Genomic DNA, 22,391 nt, shown 5'->3' with positions numbered 1-22,391 from the left:
TGAAGTTCACCTTTTCAGCTACTTCCCTTCTTCAAAGCTCAGTGTGAAGTGTAACATGACCCCACACCTTCTGCTAGTTTTTCTATGTGTAGAAGGTATGGGGTGGGTGGGTGTGTCTTTTTTGCAGTAGGCTTCATGACAGGTGAGAAACAGCAAGATGCTGTTGCGTGCTTATTCCAAATCCCAAAAGAAAATGAGAGAAAATATTACTCCCCTTAAGAGGTTCTCTCTGTGTGTGTGCTTATGCATGCATGCAGAGAAGTAGGGAGGGCAGTCAGTGCCAGCCACAAATGATGCCTGACTGCTAAGCCAAGCCAAAATGTGAACCTTTAGCAGTGAGATCTCTGACCATCTGTGAAAGGTGGAGTTGTGTTGCTGTAACTGACCAGGTGGACAACCCTACCTTCCCAAACAAACATTTGCGATTTGGGTGTATTGGGCTATTTGAGAGAGGGTTAATCCTATCAGGACTGGGACAGGAGTGCAGTATATTGCCGGTCTTGAATTTGCACACTTTACATAACTGCCAATGTAGGAGATGCCGTGGTGTAGATATCTTATCTACCTCTTGACCCAGATGCTGGGTTTTCCTATTGGATTTCTAGAATCTTATGAATTGACAATAAACTTTAGCACTCATCTAATTTTTGACACTTTCCATAACAGGCTTTTGTTAAGTTGAGGCTGGAGAATAATTTTTCCATGATTGCATTTTGACACTATGAATCATTTAAATGTTTGCGCCTGTCTGTCACAGGCTCTTCTCTTTGTTCTGATAGTCCAGTTTTTGGCAGCTGCTGCTGCTGTTAAATCTGGGAATTGCTCGTTTTGTCGTAAGTTCTTTTTTAAATTTAACTTCATCTTGACATACTCTTACTTTAAAATTACCTTAGCAGAAGGGTTAGCAATCTTAACAGGAATTATTTCCACTCACCCATCCTTTCTTACAAGCTAGATTGATCTCTAATTGTCTTACATTCCGTTGTCTTATATTCCAATAGAAAAAGATATACAAAGATCAGATGGAGTACATGCTGCAGAATCACGTGTTTCCTCTCTTCAGCAGCGAGCTAGGCTACATGAGAGCACGGGTAAGTGTAAAACCAGGTCCACTCTCATCTGCTCTTTCCATTGGTAGCCTCTTGGTGAAGATGTCTAGTGAAGGGGAGGGCTAACATGACATAACTTCTTTCACAAGAGGGCTATGTGAAATTGTGAGGAGCATATGATTTCTAGCAAGTGGTTTTGGATGGTGTGTGGGTTGTGGCCAGGGCTTTTGCAGAAGGGGTGGTGTAATATCTCGTAGAAGCTGTTCTCTGGCTTCCCATTTTTTTTAAAGAGGCCACACTAAGAGTGACAACGATCTTGAGGATGCCATGTCTCATTATCCTGGAATTCATGATCACAGCTTTTCTCACAAGTTCCCTGTTAGTATAACTCATCTGTGAGAGTGGGATAGGGATGCCGTGGTTTGTAAATTTTAAGAGCAGTTTAGCAATGGTACAACCTGAAAGTGAGGCAGTCGATTCTTCATGCAATTAAAGCCACCATGTGATAAGTTTCCTTTTTTAAGAGACCATCATGCAGTTTGTCACTTGACTCCTGACTTCTCCCAATGAAAGGCTGTAGGCATTTGTGTGCGTAGCTTCAAATCTATGTCTAGTGGCATGGTCCATTTGCGTTCTGCTTATAGACCATGTTGCTCACATACAACCTGCGGCCAAAGAGCAACTTGAGATCATAGTACTGGTCTAGTGATGTCGAAAGACAAGCGTACCACTGATCAGCCTCCAAACTCTCATACATGTCTATCTAAAGGGGTAATAAACATTTCAGTGTGATTCTCACATTTCTGTCTTGCATTCGTGCTTTTCCCAACTGTTGTGTGGGATAGGTATGTCCATAATTACCTAAAATTGCATATCATCTTCTCCAGGCTTGCTGGGTGCTTCACTATTTCTGTGAAGTAAAGTTTAAAAGTGACCAGAATCTGCAGACAGCCCTTGAACTGACAAGAAGATGCCTAATTGATGACAGAGAGATGCCTGTGAAGGTGGAAGCTGCCATAGCACTGCAGGTTTTGATTAGTAATCAAGAGAGAGGTGCTTTTTCCTACCCTTTGACCTATCAAGTAACCTTACAGTGTTGTGTAGGAGTGGCAACCTTTTTTATTTGGAGGGCTGGATTTCCTTGGGGCACCATCCCAGGAGAGTGGGGTTGCGGCCAGTGGTGTGTGGGGCCACCCCACTATCTCCCTCTGCATTTCTGTGTTCTTTCTGCCTCCCCTTCTCCCTCTTCCCTGTGCAGCAATTAGACTTAAGTAAAAAGCTCGCAATAGTGACAATGAAGGCCTCCCCCCCCCAAGCCTAAGTTTTCTGTGGTTGGGAGGGGATTTCTCAAGGAGGTTGCAGCTGAAGAGAAAAACATTAACCTCCACATGTGCTTCAATTCCCCCTGAAAACCTCTTCTCAACACTCCACAGCGAATAGGCTTCAAAAAAATACTTTCACTGGCAGCTTTTTTCCTAAATCTAACAGCTTCACTGGGATTGGGGGTTGCACACCAGATCGAACGGCAGGTGCACGATTCAGACTGAAGGAGCCTTTTGGATTCTCTCCTTGGAGGCTGAGGCATCTTATTGCTGGGGAAGTAATATTCCTAGAGTAACATCCATAATAAGGATAGGGTAGTGGGTGGCAGCGGCACATGGTCCAGGATTGGCAATCTGTTTTCCATATCAAGAAACTGAGCACAACTGAACCAGAACAGGGAGGGGGAAAGCGTGGGGGAAGTGGTAGTGGTGTTTTGCAGATTACAATTTGTACATACATTTGAAAAGATGATTGAAAGCTACATTCATGCCAAGAAGCTGAGCATTACTTGAAATGGCCTTTATCAGAGTGTGGCTTTGTAAAAGAATGCCTAAAGCAAGGGTGGCCAACTTGGTGCCTTCCAGATGTTGTTGGGGCTACAGGTGACATAATTCCTGACCTTTGGCCCCATTGGCTGGAGACTGATAGGAGTGGTGGTTTAACAACAGCTGGAGGGCACCACATTGACTACCTCTTGTTTAAAGTACTTGCTGTTTTCCTGTAAATTACAGTAAAGTAATCTGTTCTCCTGCTTCTTTTTTGCAGCTAAGGAATATATTACCCCATTCATTAGACCTGTAATGCAGGCTCTTCTTCATATTATTCGAGAGACTGAGAATGATGATCTTACCAATGTGATTCAGAAAATGATCTGTGAATATAGTGAAGAGGTTACTCCTATAGCAGTAGAAATGACCCAGCATTTGGTAAGTCACACTATTTTACCATGCTGGCTGCTGTTTTAATATCCTGATGTTGTGCTAATGTAGACAGTCAATTACATATTCTAACCTGCTTAGTTTGCTGCCAAAGGTAGTGTGTTGGTGGTAGCAAAACATAGACAAGAAATCTGAAGAAGTGTATCTGAAGAAGTGTGCATGCACACGAAAGCTCATACCAAGAACTGACTTAGTTGGTCTTTAAGGTGCTACTGGAAGGAATTTTTTTTGTTTTGACTATGGCAGACCAACACGGCTACCTATCTGTAACATAGACAAGAAATAATATTTTTTATTAAAGCATAATAGAGAAGATTTAATTATACATATTTGGGATACTCTGAATTTTTCAAAGAAAAATGACTTAGTTAATACCACAAAAATCCCAAATACTGTAGCGTTGTTGGGCTATTTTAAAGATTTGGGGTTGGAGCCAGAGTTACAAGAAGCAGAAGTCTGCTCTTGGGACTCTCTGCTGGCGGGCAGGAGGAGGTAATATTTGCCATTTTCTCCTTTCCCTGGAAAGCTGCTCCAGGGGGATAAAACTTGGGAAGTTGTGCTGGGGCCTTTGGGTAGAAAGCAAAAATCTCCTACCCTCCTCCTTTATTTAGCAATCCCCACCCCACCCCCTGCAACCGCTTAGCTTAGCTGTTTTTAAAAAAATAATAACAGATTTTTTACATTTTTATCAGCATGCATCCCTGATTAATTGTATTTTTTAAAAAAGTTTTTTTTTTTTTTTAAGGAAGCCCAAATTATACATCAGGGTTGAGTTCTTCCCCACCCCACCCTGATACAAAGTCGTATTTGATAATGTTCTTTTGCAAACAGTCCTGAAAATGTTGTTTGTTACACTATGATTCTTTAGTCTGCTGTTGAGCTTCCTATTAACTCTTAACTGAGACTTTATTCTTTCTCTTTGTAGGCAATGACTTTTAACCAGGTGATTCAGACAGGGCCAGATGAAGAAGGCAGTGATGATAAAGCAGTAACAGCAATGGGCATCTTGAATACCATTGATACGCTCCTCAGTGTTGTTGAAGATCACAAAGAGGTAAGAAATTTATTTTGCTTGTATCCAGGAAAAGCTGCAAAATAGCCTTGTTTTAAGAGGGTTGGTAGGAAGCCAGCATCAGTATTTAAATTCTGTGAACCTATTTTTATTGAAAATACATTACTGTATTGTTGTTAACCTTTGTTAAACAGTAAAAACAAACTCTAGTCCTGACTGAGTTTTACAAAACTGCTTTGCACTTTTATACAAATGATTTTTGAAGAAAGATAGAGGTCACAAGACAAACACCTGCTATTCTAAGTACCTCAGCGCTTTGCATATTCCAGAGGGAATCAATACTTAGTAGAATTCATTTTTGTGAGAAACTATGTGTGGGCCTGCTGTGCTTTAAAAATAGACCCAAAGTTAAAAACCTGACCTGTATTTATGATATGAAACAAGTATATTTTCATACCTTTCTTAATATGATTCTGCTCCTAGCAATGGTTAAAGGCTGAAAGCTTTTAAGGCAGAGATGGGGAACTTCAACTCCCTGAACACTGGCCATGCTGGCTGGGGCTGATGAGAGTTGTAATCCAACATCAGGAGGGTCATAGGGTCCTGATCCCTGCTGGGAACAGCGACTTTGATGTCATCCATAGAGCAGATAACAATACTTCATAGCCCTCTCTCTGGTTCATGGGATTTCATAGGAATACAAGAGAGCCTTGCTGGATCAAAACTGATCTGTATAGTCTAGTTGGCAGCCAAATGCCTTCAAGAAGCATAGAATCACAGCAAAAAGCAATTGTATGTCCCCAGTATCTGGTGTTCAGGGGTACCGTTCTTCTGAAAATGAAGGTTCCGTTGAACTTCCTATTCTTTTAGTCCAACTTTTCCTACCAAGTGGGCTGCAAGAATACTTCATCATGGAACCCATGGGACGCACATTGCCCTGTTGGCCATGTGGGTGGGGAGAGAGGTCAAAATTCGACACACAAACCCAGTCCTCATGCTACCTTCCCAAAAGTGGCTAAGTGAGTCGCTGGGCTTTAGGAAGGAGGTGCAAGGCTCTGGCAGGGTCCTAGAGCCCTCCTACCTCCTTCCCAAAGCTGTGAAAGGACTAACTAGGCTTTGGGAAGGAGGTGGGAGGACTCCAGGACCCCGTTAGAGCCCTCAGTCCTCCTTCCCAAAACCCAATGCCTTGCTTATCTGGCTTTAGGAAGGCAGCATGAAGGCTGTGACGGGGTGTGTGTGCCATGGTTGCTGAGGGCCACCAAAAAGGCCTCAAGGGCCGCATGCCCCCCTTGGGCCATGTGTTGGGCTGCCCTGTTTTAGCTAGTTACTGATCTGTAAGAGGACCCATTTTTGAATCCTATGACTGGTAATTTTACTCAGAAAACTAGCTTCTTATATGTAAAAATAGCAAAGGGAGCTTTATTAAGCTTGTTGCCTGTGCTTTAGTGCTGGTGGGCAGTCTATTTTTTTTGTCTTCCTTGTTCCTTCTCCTTTGCATTTTATCTTAATGCTTTGTTACTGAAGCTTCCTCACAAACTATCCCTATAATTAATTAATTAATCCATCCATCCATCCATCCATCAACTCCCTCCATCCCTATTGTAGCTAATTAGGATATGACCCTAGGTTTAGAAAGGGGTTCCTGGCTAGCTTGCAGCTCCAAAGTTATTCAGCTGTGCCAGATGACACAGCAGGTATGAACAAGACAGGAGTACAATTAAGAGCCGATTTAAAGACTGACTTTGCAGAATTTCTATCATGCTGTTCCAACTCCAAAGAAAAGCTCCAGGGAGTTCATATCAACATAAAAACAAAGCTGTGAAAATAAACCAGAAAGCTAGATATATAAAAAGCAGTGGGTAAAACAATCAAATAGTAGAAAGCCAGAAATAATTAAAATGCTTGTAACAAATTAATTAAACAGCAAAGTATTCAGTTGTAAAGGAGGGAAACACATGAATCTCCCAGGCTCTCCATTTCATGGCACACAGCCATGTTGACTAGAATCCTTCCTCCCTTTTCCTATTGTGTTGTGACTTTTTAGATTGCAAGTCTGATCTTTGTAAGCTGCTCTGGGAACCTCTTGGCTGAAGAGCAGGTTCAAAATGTTTCAGATATATAAATAAACAATAGATAGGTGGTGACACTGCAATATCTAATTTCTCTGCCTGCCTTGTATTTGAGACCAGTGGCTTCAGAGTCGTCGTGTGTGCTTTAGGACATATGAACCTAGCAAGTGTGTTCAGTGAAATGGATGAGAACTTTGTTGAACAACCTTCTCTGTGACAGAGATAAGAAGGCGATATTCTTAACCCTTTAGTACTCAAACATCTATTAAAGACATAAATTTGATCAGAACTTCACTCTTTTTGTTCTGATGCTTATAAAACAGTCCTAGTATTAAACACTTCAAATAATGGCAGTGACCACCTTTGTAAATGTGCTTTGCCTCTGATTGTGCTTTTTGAAACAGGCCACCCACCCAAGTAATTTGTGGTTGTGTGTTTTATTTAAAACTTACCCTTTTTTCGTTAAATAATTTTCATTAATTCTCAATTACAGAAATCCAGTATATGCCACATTATATCAATACCAGATTACCCTGCACATTTCTCATTAACATTAAAAAATAACCAAAAAGAACACATTTTTACTCCCCCCCCCCCAAAAAAAAATCCCCAGACTTCCTTCCACCCCCTCTTCTGGTTCTTTAAATAAACCAAATCATCTTACATTCCAGGTCCCTTTACCCAATTTCCCAACTACTAAACAATTAAACTTGTGATATACTGCACAGATATTTGAAACATTCAGACCGCTTTATACATTACACATCTGTGCTTACAGACTATTTCCACTTTAAAAATTATCCTTATTGTTGCTTTTTGCAAGCGTTTAATCCATGTCTGCTGATGTCCCTATTTATTTGCAACCGCTGGCCCCTAAATAAAAACCATTTCCCAGACTGTTACCCATTCTTTTTTCTTACTTTGGCATATTTAAATCTCTGGAAGAGGCTTCCCATTAAAACAATTCCCAATTTCAGCCCTCCTTCCTTCCAAATTTCTCTCTGTCTCCAAGGTTGTGATTTCACTCAAATTTCTCTAACTACTTCCTGTCTGTACAGTGGTGCCTCGCAAGACGAAAAGAATCCGTTCCGTGAGTCTCTTCGTCTACTGGTTTTTCCGTCTTGCGAAGCAAGCCCATTGACGGCTTAGCGGATTAGCGCTATTAGCGGCTTAGCGGATAAGCGGCTTAGCGGCTTAGAAAAAGGGGGTGAAAAGGGAAAAAAACCCGCAGGAACTCGCAAGACATTTTCATCTTGCGAAGGAAGCCCATAGGAAATTCGTTTTGCGAAGTGCCTCCAAAACGGAAAACTCTTTCGTCTAGCGAGTTTTCCGTCTTGCGAGGCATTCGTCTTGCGGGGCACCACTGTACTCATATTTAAGGCTCCTCAAGAAGCTGCTACCAATTAGGACCATTTCCAATATTTAAAACTTATCCTAATCTAAGGTTCAGGGAAAGTTTCAGCTATTCTGTATTGATCCTATGGCTTACTAGCCAAGTTAGACAAAAGCAGCAAAGATAGGTCCTATTAGAAACCTTGTCCACAAACCCTCATAATTTATAATCCCATCTAATTAATTGTTTTCCTGTACTCTACTTCTGAAGACCCAAATTCGTCCTCCAATACTTAAAACAAGCAATTTATGACATTGACCATGTTTCCTTTAAACCATTCCTTTCAGATTACCCAGCAGTTGGAAGGTATCTGTTTGCAAGTAATAGGAACAGTGTTACAACAGCATGTTCTGGGTAAGAGGTCTCCCCACCCCACCCTTCAGCTATTACTTTGCATGTGGTGCACTGATTGGATCAAGCCAAGGTTCATGACATCTTTTTCCTGTTCCAGAATTCTATGAGGAAATCTTCTCCTTGGCTCACAGTCTGACTTGTCAGCAGGTCTCAGCACAGATGTGGCAGCTTTTGCCTCTGGTCTTTGAAGTATTCCAGCAGGACGGCTTTGACTACTTTACAGGTGAACTTCCGTGTTAGGTCTGTCTTCCTTCATTGAGCATAGGCAGGCCACTGCAGAACTGAATGATAAGGATACCTTTTTGTACCTTGCAGCTTTTCATATTGACCAAGAGAACACATAAATAACAACTGTTGATTAATCTTTTTACTGCAGATATGATGCCACTGTTGCATAATTATGTAACTGTTGATACCGATACACTCCTGTCTGATACAAAATACCTAGAAATGATCTACAGTATGTGCAAAAAGGTAAGTAACTCACTAATCCTCCTATCATTGTAGCTAAACTTATACCATTGGAGTGCTTTGATCTGCAGAACTGGCACTGCTACAGGTGCCAAAAAATATTTATTCCACATTTGTGAGAAATCATTCATTTCATTTGGAGCTTCTTGCCCATTGACATAAGGCAAGTGCCTTTTCCTTTGAGAGCCAGCGTGATGTAGTGGTTAAGAGCGGTAGACTCGTAATCTGGGGAACCGGGTTCGCGTCTCCGCTCCTCCACATGCAGCTGCTGGGTGACCTTGGGCTAGTCACACTTCTCTGAAGTCTCTCAGCCCCACTCACCTCACAGAGTGTTTGTTGTGGGGGAGGAAGGGAAAGGAGAATGTTAGCCGCTTTGAGACTCCTTCAGGTAGTGATAAGGCGGGATATCAAATCCAAACTCCTCCTCTGCTGCTGCTGCTGCTGCTTCTTCTTCTTCTTCTTCTTCTTCTTCTTCTTCTTCTTCTTCTTCTGTGTTCTTTTCAGTGTTTGTTTAAATCATTGTTTAGACAAGCCTATCCAGGCACCTTTCTTTTGAAAGTTTTTTAATACCTGTCTTTCACTAGGGTGTGTTTGGAATTTTAATGTTTTGTTTACTTTTGTAAACCACTTAGATGTTTTATTACACATAAGCAGTAGATAAATTTTGCTGAATAAATAAATCCTGTAGATATCCCTTATGCAGTATAGATCTAGGAAAGAAAGACTTGTGCCTTTCCAGCAGCTAATCCAAATTCACATTCAAGAGACTGCAAGGTCCAGCAACTCTACACAGACCTAGATAAGCTAAATTATTGGGACCTCTGGAATTGCATGTCCATTTTGCTTTAAAAATACGTGGTGGATCCAACTATACAGAGAGTCAGTAGACCAGGGGTGATATTGTTGGATAACTCCCATCAGCTCCAGCCATCATAGCCAATGGTCAGATATGATGGGAGTAGTAGCTGAGCACCATATGAAGTGCCACATGTTTCCTAATCCTGTATTAGTCCATAACCTCTTCTGAAAGCTCCCATGCGCTTAACCATGCAGTAACCAGTCATGCAGTTGTATTACTCTTCCCCTGAAGTGGATTAAAATGGCTACAGTCATGTGTGTGCATAGTTTCTAATCTGTGCCTAGTAATACAGTCCAATTGTGTTTTGCATTTAGACTGTGTTGCTCACATACAGCATGTGGCCAAAGAGCAACTTGAGATCATAGTACTGGTGCAGTGATGTCGAAAGACAAGCTTACCACTGACCAGCCTCCAAACTCTCAAACATGGAGATTGAACGTGGGCTGGACTCATACTAAGTGTAATTTAAACACATCTCTTTGTATTCAGGCTTCGGCTTACTACTGTGTGGTATTGTGGTTGGTTTTTTATCATAACCTTGCCTTCAAAGTCAGGTTATTAAAAAGTGGTGGATGATTTTAGTTGGATTAAACATGAACACACCAGTTTCCATTACAGCTGTTTTTGTACATGACCTCACAGTGATTTTGCAGCTGAGCTGAACTGGAAAATTATTCATGCTGTGGCTGACTACAGAAATCCCAGTGCCTTCTGAATTTCACTCTGCTAAACAGATTATTAGAGCGGTTAGGTCTAATACCTGTGATTCCTTGCTAAGATGGGGCAGGTGTCTGTCCCCAACCTACTCCCAAGTTTCAGGGAACTCCAGTCGAGAAGAAAGATTGAAATGTATGCACTTATATGCATGCAAAGGAGGTTCCTTGAATTGTGCCCTACATACCTATATACACTATTTTAAAACAGAGACTCCCAATTTTAATGCAACCATCAAAAATGAGCTCTTACGTATATACTGGCTTTCATTTAACTTGGTGATTGGTGCTGTAAGTTTTACTGGTACGTACTAATAATGTATTTTCACACTAAGGCATATTCCTACACATTAACATGCACGCAGCTGCTTGCTTCTGTGTAGAAGAATCTCCAGAATGGGGCAACATTCCTGGGTGCTAGATGATTCAGTTTTTCCTTCCCCTTCCACAGTCGGGCACAAAATGCTATGTCTGTCTGAAATCTGGAAGAAGTATCTGTATATACAAGCCTGTTTCTTCACCTGGATCACCAGTGCTTGATTAGGCTTGAATTTTGTGTAGCTTTGTGCTCATTTCAGTTGGCAGAATGTTTTCTATTTCCACTGAAATACAAATTATGTTGGTGAGAGGGACAGAAATGCTCACATGTCATTAAGTTTTGTGATATGATAATTACCGACAAATGTTTACCTAAGTTACAGTTGAATGTATAAAAACGGTCAGTCACATTCAGCTCCTTTACTGGCTAACCTAACCAGGAATTCAGTTTTGTGGATGTAAAATAATATTCCCTAGGTGAAATCCAACACTGCTGTTCTACTTGTAGAACAGCTTTTGATCTTGCAGAGGCACCCACCATAACAGAGAAGAGGAAACAGTCTTTACCAGTTTCCCCCTGTAGTCCCCCACCACCACCCTCCACAGTGGTCTGGAGGGCCCCCCAATCCTCTGGAACAGATTTTTTGGGAAGTTATAGAAGGCAGCAGCAGGAAGGAGAAATCAGTGAAAATCCCCTCCACTTACATTAGCAGATATCAGCACTGGACCAAAGCCATTCTGCAAATGGAACAGTAGTATTGGGATTTCAGCCAGTAACTTCTTTACGCAATTAATATTTTTTTCATATGGTTCTGATACACAGTGCAGCCTGCCTGTGCAGATGGGAGGTAGAATGACTGAGAGTTTCCTTAACAATTTTGTTCCTTTGAAAATATAAAGAATAAATGCTACTAAATATCCAGTACTGAAACTGATGGGGTATAATTGTATTTCTTAGGTCCTTACAGGTGTGGCAGGAGAAGATGCAGAATGTCATGCAGCAAAACTGTTAGAGGTGATCATTCTACAGTGTAAAGGTCGTGGCATTGATCAGGTAAGTGGAATGGACTTTTGACTGCCAAAAATATATGATAGCTGCAACTCTCTAGAGGAGACACAGTCACCTACCCTTTTCATGTTTAATCAAAAGTGATGTGCTGGGCTTTGGGAAGGAGGCCTGAGGTCTCTAACAGGGTTCTAGGGTCCCCCCACCTCCTTCCCAAAACCTAGTTTGTGCTTTCCCAGCTTTGAGGAGGAGGTGGGGGGCTCTTGGATCATGCCAAAGCCTTGCATCCCCTTCCTAAAGCCTGGTGCCTCGCTTAGCCAGCTTTGGGAAGGTAACACAAGGGCTGGGAGGTGTCAGATTTTGGGCTTGCTCCCCACCCCCGGTGTCAAGACAGTGTGCGGCCCATGAGTTCTGCATCAAAGTACTCTGGTGGCCCACTTAGTATGAAAAGTTGAGCCGCCCTGAGTTAAAAGATGCATCTGGTTGGGGTTATTAATGAATGTAAAAATCGGGTTATTACTGAATGTTGTCACTATAAATGTTTTGCAGTGTATACCTTTATTTGTGGAAGCTGCTTTAGAGCGGTTGACCAGAGAAGTTAAAACAAGCGAACTGCGAACGATGTGCCTCCAGGTTGCCATAGCTGCTCTGTATTACAATCCTCATCTACTTCTGAATACTTTGGAAAATCTACGCTTCCCTAATAATGTGGAGCCCGTTACAAATCACTTCATTACACAGTGGCTTAATGATGTGGACTGTTTCTTGGGGTAAGTTTGTGTCTTGGGGATCACAGTTCTGATGCACGGTGCTCTGAAATTGTGTGCACTCAGTGCATGTCTCATCCACCTTTTCATATGGCTTCTGCAGGGCTACATCTATTGGGGATAAGTGAAAAGAAGCTTTATTGTACATTTAAGACCTATTTGCTCTTGCACTTCTCTAAATTAAGGTCTCCATTGGGTTGTATACTACTTGCCTTCTTTTTCCTAAAGCTGAAAAATAATGTAATATGAAATTTCCTCTTGCATTTCAGGCTTCATGACAGAAAAATGTGTGTCCTAGGCTTGTGTGCACTTATTGATCTGGAACAAATACCACAGGTTTTAAATCAGGTTTCGGGCCAAATCCTGCCAGCTTTCATCCTTTTATTTAATGGCTTGAAAAGAGCATATGCTTGCCATGCTGAGCATGAAAATGATAGTGATGATGATGATGAAGCAGAAGATGACGAGGAAGCAGGTAAAGCATTGACCCCTCTGGTAGCAGTTCACCAGTATTTATTATGTTCTGGTGACAGCTTCTCAATGAACTTTCAATCCTGGTACGTCTGTCTTTCGATTTTCCTGCTCTTGCTTTTACCTCCTTGCTTTATTCGTTCTCTTCCAAATAGGATTCAGATGTTTGTATCTTGGCCTGCCATTTCCTTCTTTTTCACCTAGTGTTTTGTTTCCTATGTTACACACTATATTTGCTATGGTCACTCATTTAGTGCTTCCTCTGCTTTATCCTTGTATTATGAACACTTTTAATATCAGACCAAGTAGCTTAGTTTTTCGTGCCAAGTATCTTTACTTTTCAGTTTGCTTTTTGAAAAGCAAACCTAATCAGACTTCACTGTTGCTTCATTGCTCTTCACTTTGTCCAATTTTTGTATTTTTTCTTTTATGTCTCTGTGTTGGGCTTTTATTTCTCATTTCAAGCTGTATAGTGCAAACTGAGAAAGTTTTCATCTAAGGCATTGTAAATGCATCGAATTTTCCCAGATAAAAGCAAAACAGAATCCTAGAGCCTAGCCCTAGGTTAAAACTGTGGAATTGTTATGAAGTACAAATATTACATAAATTAATGGAGAAAAGTACACTGCTGTTTTTTATCCTTGAGCCATATCTTCTTACAGAGGAACTTGGGAGTGATGAAGATGATATTGATGAAGATGGACAGGAATATTTAGAGATTCTGGCAAAGCAGGCTGGAGAAGATGGCGATGATGAAGACTGGGAAGAAGATGATGCAGAAGAGACTGCTTTGGAGGGATATTCAACCATTATTGATGATGAAGATAATCCTGTTGATGAATATCAGATATTTAAAGCAATTTTTCAGAGTAAGTCCAACTGCTGTTTATCTTGCATAGCAAACTGGTATTCTCTTTTTTGCGTGGTAGGGGACTCCCATTGGAATTGGGAAATGGGGTAGCAATTAGGCGTGCAATTAGAGTTCAGGGAGGAATATTATTTAAAACTGCAGCTGAGGTATGATATGGGTTAAGTTTGAAAGTGGGCAGGTTTTTTTGGTCTGTGAGTGAAGAAATCTTACTTTTCATGTTGTGGCACATCCTTGAATGTGTCTGTACCTCAGTGTGGTTTGGTTACCTCAGTGAAGCAACCTAAGGTTGTCGAGGATGGTTAACATTCTGCTTTTTTGTTATGTCGTACTCCTCATGGAGGCCATTTTGTGACTGGTGTCCCCAACATCCTCTCAAAATTCAAAATGTACCCACTAATCCGAAAAGGTTGGCAACCCCTGTCCTATATCCCTTCCCAGTTATTGAGGTGTTTGCAGGAGTCACTGTTAGTGGTCTCTTACGACTCAGTTGCATGGCCAGTTTCCATCAGGAGCTGTGTGTTCAGTGTTGTGGGCCCAATCTATGGAACTCCCAATTAGCTGGGATCAGACATTCCGCTCTATGTTGAACTTGTGGTGCTTGGTGGAGACTTTCTTTTATTTTAGCAGGCATTTTAAGTGAGCTTTGTGATCATATGGCTCCTTTTAACTGATTTTATGATATATGCTATGCCCCTGTTGTACCCCACTTAGAAATTGTGGTATATAGATATTAAAATAATTGTATTAAAATAAATAAAAGAGTGAAACTAATATTTAAATTTGAATCAAAATGACTGCAAATATCTTAAACTTTTGTAACACCTAGATACATTTCTCATTATGTGTAGGAATTAAACTAATGTTTAAAAATTGTTCCTGACCATTAAAAGAGTTCCTGACCTTTAAAAGCATGTCATTGTGTTCTCTGTTATGTGCTCTAACTGAACTGAAGGTCTGGCTACAATGAGTCTTACATAATCTACTTTAGGCACTAAAAATTATAGACATCACACGTTGTAGAGTTGTAAGGGAATTTACCTTTTTGTTGCATTTTCAAGTCTCCATGGGCTTACATAATGGGTGGTATCAGTGAAATAATATAGATCCAAACTGGGTTTTGTATGTGTTACAAAAACTGTTGACCCTTTTCCTTAATTGGTATTTCAGTTAACTCCATTGTAATTTGTTTTAATAGTATACTTTTATCTGTATGTTGGGCTAATACAATTATTGAGATTCCATCTGCTCCTTTCTTCCTTTCAGAATGTTAATTTGCCATGTAATTCTAATAACAATACAGTGGTACCTCGGTTTACGAACTTAATCCGTTCTGGAGGTCTGTTCTTAAACCGAAACCATTCTTAAACCGAGGCGCGCTTTCCCTAATGAGGCCTCCTGCCGCCAGTGCCCTTCCACTGTTCAGATTCAGTTCTTAGACCGAGATAAAGTTCGCAAACCGGGACACTACTTCTGGTTTTGTGGAGTTCTTAAACTGAATAGTTCATAAACACAGCTGCTCTTAAACCAAGGTACCACTGTACTTCCATTTTAGTGGAATGTGGAGTATTTTGGAAAGAACTAGGCCAATAATTGGTTTAGAGGGAAATATTTGGACTTGAGAGAAAGTATTACCAGAAGCCTGGGTAGTGGCAGAGTGAGAAGCTTTGCAGAGCAAAGAAATTATTACCTTGCTGAACTCTTAGCCTATCTTTAGTCTGTCTGTTAAATGTCTACATGTCTCTTTGTTCTGTAGCAATTCAGAATCGTAACCCTGTTTGGTACCAAGCATTGACACGTGGTCTTAATGAAGAACAAAGAAAACAGTTACAGGATGTAGCAACTTTAGCAGATCAGCGAAGAGCAGCCCATGGTATGCATATTTTCACTATGTTTGATATGTTTGATGTTAGTATTAGCATTTTATTAAGGGACCTAAAAGTTCTCTGTCTCACCCTGTTCTAAGAAAAAGAGGACCTGCTTGTAGGGGACAAGCTTTGCGTTGATCTTGCAGCTTATTGAAGTACCAATTCGTGAAACAGAAATTTCTGGGCTTGATGCCACCTAATTGACCGTTGATTTTTCTTGGAAGTCACATATGCATGTGTATGTGTTTTCTAGCAATTCAGATGGAGAAAGGGCATGGCTGTGGACCTGCCTGTCTTCCAAGTGTTTTTGGTTTTTTGTAAAAATGTTAGAATTCTCTTTCTTTTCCTTTTGGCAGCTGGTATATGTTTCAAGTTTGCATGCCCTGTTTCTCTTTCTTGCCCCTGATACAAGTGGGCCTTTGCATAGGATTAACAAAGTTAACGTTCACCATTCAGATTTTGTAACACCTTGTACATTCAGAATTGTAGAGTTGGAAGGAACCCTGCTGAGGGTCATCTAGTCCAACCTCCTGTAATGCAGTAGTTAAAAAATAAAGCTTGGATTATGTATTTATTATTGCTTTTATAACTCTCCTTTCTTCCAAGGAACTCAAGGTGGCATACACATTCCCCCCACCCCCCATTTTTGGGAATTTGAACTCTGATATTTCATGTCCTAGTATTCTGCTTGAAATTGAGTTTGTCTCTGAAGATATTTGAAAATATAATTTCTTATTTAAAAAATGGAAGCCCTTCATTGCATGAATGTGCACATCAAGAACTTGATACAGCTGTGACAAGACATGGATTGTGACTTTCAGATAATTATATTTTTCTCTCCCTTTCAGAATCCAAAATGATTGAAAAGCATGGTGGATACAAATTCAATGCTCCAGTTGTGCCAAGTTCATTCAATTTTGGTGGTCCAGCCCCAGGAATGAATTGAATTATCACTACTTTTCCTCCTACTGTGTGATTGTAGTGAAGAGCTTGTGTTCCTCCCAATAGTGGTTCCAGAACTGGTTCATGTTATCTACAGCTCACTCTAAATGAATTGGTAGATTGAACATTTAAAAAAGAAAAGCCAACCCAGGAAGTGGGACTTGATCATGCAACCGAATACTGGAAAGGTTTTATGAAGATAGGAAGAACCTGACACTTGAGCTTCAAATGACACGCTGTGGAAATCAGAAATCAAGAGGTAATGTCATGAAGACAGCTTCCTTTCTATGAAGAAAAAAAGGCATTGGCTGCAGGACTGTTGGAAAGGTCTCATTTACAGTACACAAGCTAGAAGGCCAATTTAATTTTTACACCTGTGGGACTATGAGTATTTGCCCAATCTTTTCCCCCTTACCCCTTCTCCTGCTGGGTATCTATTCTTTTAATGTACATAAAGGTAATTGGATAGCCTTACTTAACACTTCATCATTTCCATTTATCAAGATTGTTCATATGTAGAATATCGGACACTTATTGTAGCACTACATAACTGATTAAATCTGTAAATGATTTAGCATTTTCATATTGAAACAAGCCTGCTAGCCTATGTACAAAAATAGCAAAATGTTTGTTTATAAAAAAGGGATGTTCTGGGGAAAAATTTCAAGTTATTTAAAACTAGCAGTTTTGTACCTGGTGACTTTGTGGTGCAGTCACCACTGGTTGTGACTTGAATTTGGTTATGTACAAAAGGGGTTAGTGGTATTTCATTGCTGCTAAAAAAGAAAAAAAATGGCAACACCCTCTGTGTCCTTTGTTTTTTCTTAAAGCTGTCAATGTACAAGTGGAAATTTGGATACAGAAACCTTCATGTTTTAAAGTGCTGAGAGGGGAGTTCATTTTCTCAGCAGCATGTGAAATCTGACATGAAGATTTGCTCTTACAGGAGTGTATTTTGAAGTGTGGTGGTGAACATCTACATATGCAATCTATTAAAAAAAGTAATTTGGCTAACTTGGGTTGGATCTGATTGAAGTTTATTCCCATATTTGGGAATATTATTATTCTCATCCTTTTGCTCCTTTTCTAGGACCTGGGTAGAGGTTTTAACATCTCTATTCTGTCTCTTGTTTTCATACCCACCCCACCCTGGCCTTGTGATGTCCAAAATCAGACATTCTTTCATTTGCCTGATCCAGCTATATCAGTGGCTTGGTTCATATCCCAGCTTATTGTACCAAGATATTTTGCCTGAGCACATAACCCTTTCACGTAAGCTGTGATTAAAGCAGGGAGACTCTAACTGGGGTTTCTCTTTATATCTGAACTGAGAAATGGTGGTTACAGTTTCAGAATAAGCCAGGATCACGAACAGTGTTTGAGATTGGCTTGTTTGATGGATAACTATGGCTAATCAGAGACTTCCTGGTTTAGTTGTGGCTTGCACAAAGGGGCTGCATGCTTGGGCAAAAAGATTTGCTCATATTCTAGCTTATAAAGCTAAGGTATGATCATGTGAACATGGCCTTACAGTTACCTAGTCTCATTTTTGAAGCTACAATTTGTTCTCCCTTGCCTCCAGGTGGTATATTAGTTAGTATATTAACTAGAAAGGTAACAAAGTCCTCCCTACTGGGACCACTATTAAAATGATTCAGTGAAAAAGCCAACATCAAAATGATGTGTTTGGCCTGGCTTAGGGCCCATCTATAAAACACATATATAAAATCTTAAATGCTGAGGTTCTTGATCTTGCCTTGAGATCACTGGTGTCAAATATTTTAAGTAAAATGTTTTACCCCTCCTGGCTGTTTTTTTTATTCAATGTCATCTGCTGTTACAATTGATGCTGAACAAGCTACCTTAATTTAAGTGTAAACCTCCAGAACTTTAAAGGCAGGTTGAAAAATGATCTGATTTATATCTATAAAATGAAACTGAAATGAACATATATATTATGATATTCAAAAATGCAGTCTTCGGAAAAACAATTTGTGTGATGCGTGTTTGTTTTGTATGTATCTATTTTGGGGGGTGCTTGGAATGTAAGGGTTCCTAACAGAATACCTACCTCTCACTTGTCTCAAGCCAGACGAAGGGCTTTCCCTTTTCACTCATGGGTTCATTCTTGACTTTGGTCTTCAATGTGGATTTGATTAAGGCAGGCTTATGTAGCATCCGAATTGCTTGAGAGAGGACGATCTTCCATCTATCTTTTTATTCAGGTTCTGGTCAGACTAGCATAATAAAGTTGGATTCCTGAACCTGTCCTGTAGACATTTCATTGCCATTCTGTCTTTTGAGCTTTTTAAAATTTAATGTCCTGTGGATTTTCTTTCATTCTTTTTTGTAGCGGGTACAACTTTGCAAATGCTTTGTTCTCATTTTGACATCTCTGGTAAGGTTCTGGTATTTAGAGAACTGGGCCCCTTGGGTTGCTGTAATAAGACTTTTCCTCCTTGGACTTAGCACCACAGCTCCTAACAGCAAACAGTTGCAGCACAAACTGTTGAGTAGGGTTAATGTGGTTTGTTAATTGGACTGAATTCCCATCAGCCACGGCCAGCATGGCCAATGGACTCTGCCCCTATGGAAGCTGAATGCTACCCCATCGGCTACCCTAATATATTTATACAAATCCCATATAGTGTGTGGTAGCTTAGTTTGCATTGCAAAGCTGAGTAACTTAGGGAGGCTTGCAATACTTATAAAACTCAGGGTCATCCAATTAAGTTGAATGGTGGACCTGAAGATAGACAAAAGTTGGCACTACTTCACACAGCATGCAAATAAAACTGCCATTTGTTACAGAAGATTGATGCCCAGCAACTTGGAGAGCTTTAAAAAGGAGATTAGACAACTCATGGGGAAGGTCTCAATGGCTACTAGCCACAATGTTTGTATTACCTCCAATAGCAGACAGCCATTTGCTTCTGAATACGGTGGTACCTCGGTTTATGTTTACGAACTATTTGGTTTACAAACTCAACAAAACCAGTAGTAGTTTCCCGGTTTGCGAACTTTACCTCTGTCTAAGAATGGAACCCGAATGGTGGAAGGGCACCGGTGGTGGGAGGCCTCATTAGGGAAAGCACGCCTCTGTTTAAGAATGGTTTCGGTTTAGGAACAGACTTCTGGAATGGATTAAGTTTGTAAACTGAGATACCACTGTGCTGGTTGCTGCGAATCAGCAGTGCACTTATGCCATTTGTGGGCTTCCCATAGGCTCCTAGTTGGCCACTACAATAACAAAAAAACAGTAAGTCTGATCTGATCCAGCAAGGCTGATGTTCATATGCTTAGGGCTATGTATGTCCTTCATGACAACCCTAGGCAGCTTTTCGGCATGAGGAGAAAAACTTGGGGAGCAAAATTCTGCTGTTTGACACATATGGATATAAAAAGGTGTTAATACTCTTAAAGGTATGTGTCAGGGGTTCAGGAGCAGAGACACAGGAGAAGGAGCAAATGGAGAGTGAGGAGGAGGAATCCGAGGGGGGTGTAGGCAGTGACAGTGGTCAGAGAGATTCCACGAGTCTCTCCAGCGAATCGGAAGATTCACAGAGAGGAGCGCCGATGGCCAGGGCAAGGGGGGTGCCAAGGGGGAAACCCCAGAAGGAAGGGGCCAGCGGGGACTCCCTGAGCAGCAGTTGGAAATCAGGACCAGTGTCCCCACCAGAGCGTAGTGGGGGGGGGGGAGTCCCAGGCATCGGGACCAGTCTTCCCACCACCAGAGGGAGGAGATGAGTCAGGACTGGCCACGCCTCCATTGGAGAGCGGGGAAACGGTCAAGAGGAAAGTCACCGGCTGGGCGCGCGCGCCAAGTTCAAATGTACAGGCGAGCGGCACAGCAGGTAGCCCGGATAGGGAGCCAGGTCCTAAAGCCCGCTGGAAGGAAGGGCAAGACTCAGGGGGGTCAGCGTCAGAAGAGTCCAGGAGGGAGGAAACCCCAGGGGGCAGAAGGACCCAGAGGAGGAAGGAACAGCGCAGGAGGTGGAGCCGGGCTAGGATCTTAAACTGGTGCGGAAGGGGTAGTGACTCAGAGGGGACTTCGCCGGTCTAGGGCCAAGACGTAGGGCTGCACGCTCTGGGGTTTGAAATGGAAACTAAACTTCAATAAAGACTCTTGTACATTACATCAACCGGGCGTTGGTCCTGTGAGCTGGGACCTAGAGGCAGCTCTGACAGTATGTGTCTGAACTCATGCCTGTCCAGCAGTTGTGTATCCATACATACACTATCAAAGAAGTTTGGGATCTTTTGCTGGAGTTATAACATGCCTCCATTTATGAATATGTGTTTTACCCTTAACCTTATGCCCACAAAAAGTTCTTACACCAAAGGAATAAAGAAAGCTTGTTTTATTATATGAAATAAGTGTTCTTGAGACAGAGGGATGCCAATGGAATATGCCTTTGGGAATAAGATCAAATGGTTAGAGAGATACAGCACCTGCTGTAGAGGCCAATACAGGAGGTATATTTTATTGCACTGGTACAGATGCCCCATAGTATTTATTCTCTCTGCACTTCTCCCAACTTTTTTTCACATGTGTGGACCCTTACCAGGTGTAGGGAACTAAATACATTTCCAGAATGCCTTCAGAATGTTTGTGATAAGGCCGGTACTAGGGTCAAGGAAGGTTCATAATGGGGAATCTCATGTCATATTTAAGTTATGTCAACTTTCCTCTGCCATGATCTACAGTAATAAACTATAGAGTAAGTTCAAATTGACACACACACCTATTCATAATACATGCAAACTTCACTTAATTATTTGCTTATAACTCAATACGCTATAGTAATGCCAAAAGTTTTTTATGCCTTTATTTCATAAAATTTTATACTGCTTGTGAAAAATCTCAGTGGTTTACAAAAACAATAAAAGTACCAGTAAAACATTTAAAAATAAAAAGAAGCAATAAGCTAAAAACAAAACAACTCAACATCCTGTATTGCTGGCTAGGCTTGTCTAATCAAAAATGCACTGAGAAATCACAGTTGAAGGCACCTGCCTGATTTCAATAAGCAGGGAGTTCCAAAGTGTGGGTGCAAACATTTTGGAGATTTTTCGTATTAAAAGACCTATGTGACAAACCCCATCCTCTTGGTTTCAACTGCCAAACATCATGTTGTATGGTAATACGCATGCTACAGCAGAAGTGCATGAAGATGCTCTCAATATGTGGTAGTAGAAACTATAGAGCTGCTATGACCATTTTAAGATCACAGCCCACTGACTCAGCAACAATACCATAATTTATTAATTCCCTTGTCAACAATTAACCTGAACATCTTTGAACTGCCACAAGGCTCTTTGCAGTCTAGTTATTTCCACCCAGATGGAAAGGATGCATAGGGATTTATTATTATTTTTTTTGTATGTAAGTAGCACCATGATCCCACTTCACAAATATATGGATACTCTTTGGTTGTTCTGACACTTGTTTTACCAAATGTCTCTGCCCTGCTGTCCTTTCTTCATTAATGAAGGTGGCCCTTCACAAATGCATGCTTTGTGTACAAAATAGCACGCAATGGCTCCTGAAGCAAGGTATAAAGCAGCTATGGCAGTTTTCTTTCTAATTTTATAGAATGTTTAATCTTGGTAGTATTGGCTGTAGTCACAATTGAAACATTCAGTTTTACAATCTGGAATTGGGGAATAAATGTTGCTGAGTGATTTTGGTCCATCACTATTTTTTCCCCAGCCTAACCTACACCACAGGATTATTCTGAGGTAAAACCAGGAGGAGAGGGAACCATAAGATGCTAGCTTGAGCGTTTTGTAAGAAGATGTGAGTTATAAATCTTTCCTGGAATGTCTGCTTGTGCAAGACAGAACTGCAATGGTGGAAAATTGCCCCCTCTGTGAACTGTGAAGGTGCGACAGCCGCTTAAAGAGATACCTCTTCCCTTCTAAAGTGACGCTTGGCCAGGATAGGAGATGGATTTGGCGCAGGATTCC

General features: G+C 41.0%; 1 protein-coding gene across 1 annotated transcript in view; it reads left to right on the top strand.

The window, feature by feature from the left end:
* The window catches only part of IPO7 (importin 7), a 43,086-nt gene extending 24,674 nt beyond the window's left edge, over nt 1-18,412 (top strand). The window contains exons 13-25 of the mRNA XM_081879939.1: nt 1,002-1,091; nt 1,937-2,102; nt 3,138-3,298; nt 4,236-4,364; nt 8,072-8,138; nt 8,236-8,361; nt 8,515-8,612; nt 11,458-11,553; nt 12,055-12,275; nt 12,542-12,747; nt 13,406-13,612; nt 15,368-15,484; nt 16,328-18,412. Coding sequence (XP_081736065.1) covers nt 1,002-1,091; nt 1,937-2,102; nt 3,138-3,298; nt 4,236-4,364; nt 8,072-8,138; nt 8,236-8,361; nt 8,515-8,612; nt 11,458-11,553; nt 12,055-12,275; nt 12,542-12,747; nt 13,406-13,612; nt 15,368-15,484; nt 16,328-16,425 — 1,782 coding nt within the window. The 3' untranslated portion in view covers nt 16,426-18,412. The remainder of the gene's footprint in view (nt 1-1,001; nt 1,092-1,936; nt 2,103-3,137; nt 3,299-4,235; nt 4,365-8,071; nt 8,139-8,235; nt 8,362-8,514; nt 8,613-11,457; nt 11,554-12,054; nt 12,276-12,541; nt 12,748-13,405; nt 13,613-15,367; nt 15,485-16,327) is intronic.
* Nucleotides 18,413-22,391: the final 3,979 nt, after the last annotated feature.

The sequence above is a fragment of the Podarcis erhardii genome, assembly GCF_964252035.2.
Source record: "Podarcis erhardii genome assembly, chromosome: 1".
NCBI lineage: Eukaryota > Metazoa > Chordata > Lepidosauria > Squamata > Lacertidae > Podarcis > Podarcis erhardii.
Note: the sequence above shows the minus strand (reverse complement) of the source record. Positions and strands in the feature narration are given on the sequence as shown.